The sequence below is a fragment of the Hipposideros armiger genome, unplaced genomic scaffold (assembly GCF_001890085.2).
Source record: "Hipposideros armiger isolate ML-2016 unplaced genomic scaffold, ASM189008v1 scaffold_17, whole genome shotgun sequence".
NCBI lineage: Eukaryota > Metazoa > Chordata > Mammalia > Chiroptera > Hipposideridae > Hipposideros > Hipposideros armiger.
Genome location: NW_017731367.1, coordinates 8,279,563 through 8,284,086, shown reverse-complemented (window position 1 = coordinate 8,284,086; position 4,524 = coordinate 8,279,563). Strand labels below are relative to the sequence as shown.

At 54.1% G+C, this 4,524-nt stretch overlaps 1 protein-coding gene across 2 annotated transcripts in view; it reads left to right on the top strand.

Moving 5' to 3' along the window:
• The first annotated feature begins 2,518 nt into the window (after positions 1-2,518).
• DTYMK (deoxythymidylate kinase) overlaps positions 2,519-4,524 on the top strand; it is a 10,403-nt gene continuing 8,397 nt past the window's right edge. For both annotated transcript variants that reach the window (XM_019627866.1, XM_019627859.1), the window contains exons 1-2: positions 2,519-2,742; positions 3,991-4,099. In XM_019627866.1, the coding sequence (XP_019483411.1) occupies positions 2,613-2,742; positions 3,991-4,099 (239 nt within the window). In that variant the 5' untranslated portion in view covers positions 2,519-2,612. The remainder of the gene's footprint in view (positions 2,743-3,990; positions 4,100-4,524) is intronic.

Sequence of the window (4,524 nt, the reverse complement as noted above, 5' to 3'; positions counted from 1 at the left end):
TTGTTCAGCATCTTAGCTGTAGAGGGCAGTGTCACTGGCCCTCATATGTGGGATCCGAACCAGGGCCCTCTGGCATCCTAAGCCAGCTCTTAACTAACACTCCACTCGGCCGGCCCCTGCTGTCATTTGTTTTGATGTTTAGATTGTTCCAAGTTTGGCTTGTGGAGTCTTCAATGTCCTTTTGATGAGTCCATTTGACATGTTCCCAGGCCTCGTGTTTTCTCCTGCTTCAGCCTGGGAGCCAGCTGTTCTTTCCTTGTAGTGGAGGATGGTGCTTAGAAACCTGCATCTGGGTCTAGGTGTGCTCAGCGCCAGTGGGCATCCTCCCTTCTAGGCTCCTGCTGTGGACACACCTACACATGCATTTATCTCTCTGCATCTGTCTCTGTCTACTTTAGTCCTCATCAGTGCATTTACTTTTTTTGATTTCAGTTACCCACGGTCTGAAAATATTTAATGGGAAGTTCCAGAAATAAACAATTCAGAAGTTTAAAATTGCATGCTGTTCTGAGCAGTGTGATGAAATATCGAGCCTCCCCGCCCCAGCCCCCCTCTGTCCCACCCAGGACATGAATCGTCCCTTTGTCTGTGTCTCCACAGTGTACATGCTCTGTCGTGAGTCACTCAGCAGGCGTCTTAGTTATTAGATCGGCTTATAGTGTCTCGGTGCTCGTGTTCAAGTCACCCTTATGTCATTTCACAACAGCCCCAAAGCGCAGGAGCAGTGACGCTGGCAATTTGGGTACACCAAAGATGCTGTAAAGCGCTTCCTCTAAGTGAAAAGTACAAGTTCTCAGTAGGAAAGAAAATTGTAAGCTCAGGTTGTTAAGATGTAAGGATGAATCTCTCTGTGAATTTGCGTCATTTATAAGTTAAACTTCATCACTGGTGTGCATGAATAAGAAAAAGCATCGTACATACAGGGACTGGTACTCTGCAGCTCCAGGCACCCACTGGGGGTTGGCGGACCCTGCATATTTATCCTGAAACCTGTGAGTTCATGCTCACACCTGCTGATCCAATCCAGCACCACGGGGCTCCTGGATCCCATCATCTGCTCTGTCCTGCCATCCACAGGGGTTTCAGAATTGCTGCCCCACACGTACAAAGGTCTGCGTAGAGGTCAAGGCTGGTGTGCAGCTCTGTCCCTGGGACAGGCACAGAGTGACCAAAAGTCTCTTGGTGCAGGCCTTTCCCTCCCTGTGTGCATGTGGGATATGGTTAGTTTCACTTGACTNCCTCTCGTGTCCCATTTGCCCTTGCCACGCTGGACGTGACACCCATCAACCAGTTTCATCAATTATCAACTTAGGACCAAATTTGTGTCACCTGTCTGCAAGCATGCTCAGACCCAGCACCCCATCGATTTCCTCCATGCAGTGGACACCCTTGTGCCTGCCTGCCTATCGGAAGGCCTCCACGGGAGCGTGCAGAGACCACCCTCGCACTGGGCACACATGCTGTGTCAGCCCTGACACATGCCAGGGCAGCAGAGCACAGAGGAGTCAATGTCCAGCGGCAAGGGCTCTCCTGGGGAAATGTAGTTAGTTCCTCACTTGCTATGGGCTGAATGTGTCCGCCATTGTATGTTGGAGTCCTGACCCCATGTGACAGCATTTGGGCGAGGGCCTTGGGGACGTGACTAGGTTTCCATGAAGTCAGGACAGCGGGATCCTCATGTGGGACGTGTCCTTGTGAGAAGAGAAAGGCACCACCCACCACCTCTCTCCAACTGCACAGTCTTGCCTGAAAAATGCCCCAGCAGCCTGGATGTCCCTAAGACAATAACAGCAAACATGATTGAGCAATTTCTAGAAGCCAGGGGCTCGTCTCAGACTAAAGGTTTGTCGCCTCTCGACGACATGGACCGTTTACCCTACCCTCACCGTTACCCGCATCCGCGGGAGTGGGAGACACAGACATGAAACAACGTGCCCCTTCTCTCCCGTCTCCCTGAATTTGCACAGGCCGTCTTTGGGAATGGAACTCTCAGAGCTTTGCATCCCGTGCTTTAGGACCGACAGTGACAATCCCGCGTTTCCCTAGGACTGTCGCGTGGCCAGTGTGCAGACAGCCCCTCCCCTCCCCCGTAGCAGGTCACGGCCGAAGCGACGGCCTGCTCCGGGAGAGCGGGCGGTGCGCCTGCGCGGCACTTCCCCGCAGGTCCACGCGGACTCGCGCGCGCCTGCCGCGCCCCCGGCCCTCAGCTCGCGGGAGGCCGCACACTCCTCGCTGTGCGACCGAGGGCCGCCCGCGCGAAACACTGCACGCCCGACTTCCGGGTGGGAAGGCGGGGTCTCTGCCGGAAAAGGAGGTGCGACCAAGCCGCCCTCGTCCCGCCCCCCGGATCAGTCTTAGCCAATCCGGCCACTCTGGAAAATAGATCGCAATTTCTGCGATCAAACGGGCACGCCCACCACCCGGCACACGGGCCCCATCAGCCAGGCCTCCCCGTCTCCGGGGGCGAGCCCGGACAACACCGGCCAATCCCAGCGCGTGCCGCCAACACCCACCCACTTCAGCTATCCCGCGCGCCGCGAGCACCGGCCAATGGGGGCTCCCGGCGGCGGCGCGGCGACGCGTGGCTTTGGCGGGAGCCCGAAGGCGCAGCGATGGCGGGCCGGCGTGGGGCGCTCATCGTGCTGGAGGGAGTGGACCGCGCTGGCAAGAGCACGCAGAGCCGCAAGCTGGTGGCCGCGCTGTGCGCCGCCGGCCACCGCGCGGAGCAGCTCCGCTTCCCGGGTGGGTGGCGCGCGCGGGCGGGCCTGGCAAGGCCGGGTGGCGGGGGCCGGGGGCTTGGGCCGGAAGACCGGGCGGGGGAGCAGGGGCCCGAGGTGCTGGGGGAGGAGGGCCGGGGCACCGAGGCCTGGGTCCGGGGACCCTCGCGAGCGAACGTGCTGCCGTACCCTCGCCCTGCCTGGCTCTTCCCCGGTTGAGCGCAAGGCTGGGGGTTGCCTCATCAAGTTACCTGAGAACGAGGAGACGGAGGCCCCGTCGTGCCCACGTCCTTACTTTGACTTGTCCGTGAAAGACGATTTAGGAGGAGCTCCGTGGTTGCCGTGTGTGCACACTTTCTTCCAAATTTCCATTCCTAGTGGTTGCCGCGTCTGATGCATCTGTGCTTTTTTGTACAGCTCTGGTGATCTCTAACTGATGTACAATAAAGTGCACATATTGTATAGTTTGATGAGCTTCGGCATAATTATACACCCTTGCAACTTTTCACAATCAAGAGAAGGCCTATATTATGTGTGTCCCTCCCCAGCCCCAAGTTTCCTGGTGCTGTTTTGTAATCCAGGTGTTTTGTTTTGGTTTTTGGATAGTTGCTTGCCCTCTGAGGAGTTTTGTGACATTTTTAAAGTAAAACATTGGTCTCGAAAGTGCTTATTAAAATATCATCAATATTTAGATAATCAGGAGACAGTTTAAGGCTTACAAAACCGGGATAGGTGAATGGGGAAAACGCCTTTTAGAATATTTAGTGCTCTTATCTTTAATCCAACTGGCCTACAAATCTTATAAATACTTCCATGGAGGTACCCTATTCCCCCATGTATAAGACGCACCCTTGTCCAAAAAATTTGGGGTCTAAAAACTAGGCGCGTCTTATACAGTGGTTGTAGATTTTTAAACTTGCATTTCCCACTTTTTTCGCGCTTGTTTTTGCGCTCAACCACTATATAAGACGCACCCAGTTTTTAGACCCCAAATTTTACGGTAAAGGGTGCGTCTTATACATGGGGAAATATGGTAACTGCTGTCTACCTGACTTCCTTTTGCCTAAAGCATCTTGGTCCCCGTGTGTCTGCATCCTGCTGCCTTTTCTTAGGAAACTCCTAAGGCTTCAGGGGAGCCTGAACCTGCCTAGAGATGCAGTAAAATAAAACTCAAACTTAGACTTGAGCCCAGGACCAGAAGTTCAGCCCAAACTACATTCTAATGTAGATGGAAAGCCTGATCTTGCTTTTGTGTCTCTCTCTCCCATTTTAGAAAGATCAACTGAAATTGGCAAGCTTCTGAGTTCTTACTTGGAAAAGAAGAGTGAGGTGGAGGACCACTCAGTACACCTGCTCTTCTCCGCGAACCGCTGGGAGCAAGTGTAAAGCACTGCCCCTGCCCCGCCCGGCCTGGCTCCTTCCTGAGGGTTAAGAGGGGACGCAGCTGTGGATTGTTGCAGCTTGTACCTGCCTATAAGTCCTGTGGCCAGAGGCCTCACAGCTGTGCACGTCCCAGACAGCACCAGTCAATGCTGCTGCTTCCTCCTGCCCACCCCCCACCCCCCTTTTAATTAATAGACTGTTTTTTTTGGTAGCGTTAGGCGTACAGAAAAGCTGATCAAAAAGTACAGAGTTCCCCCACACCTAGCCCTTTCCTTCCTGCTCCCCTCAGCTTTTTTTTTTTTTTTAAGATTTTTATTGGGGAATTGGGGAATGGGAACAGCGCTGGGGAATTGGGGGAAGGGCAACAGACAAGTTGCTGTCCTTTTGTTCTTCAGTCTAGTTGTGGAGGACGTTGCTTCACTGG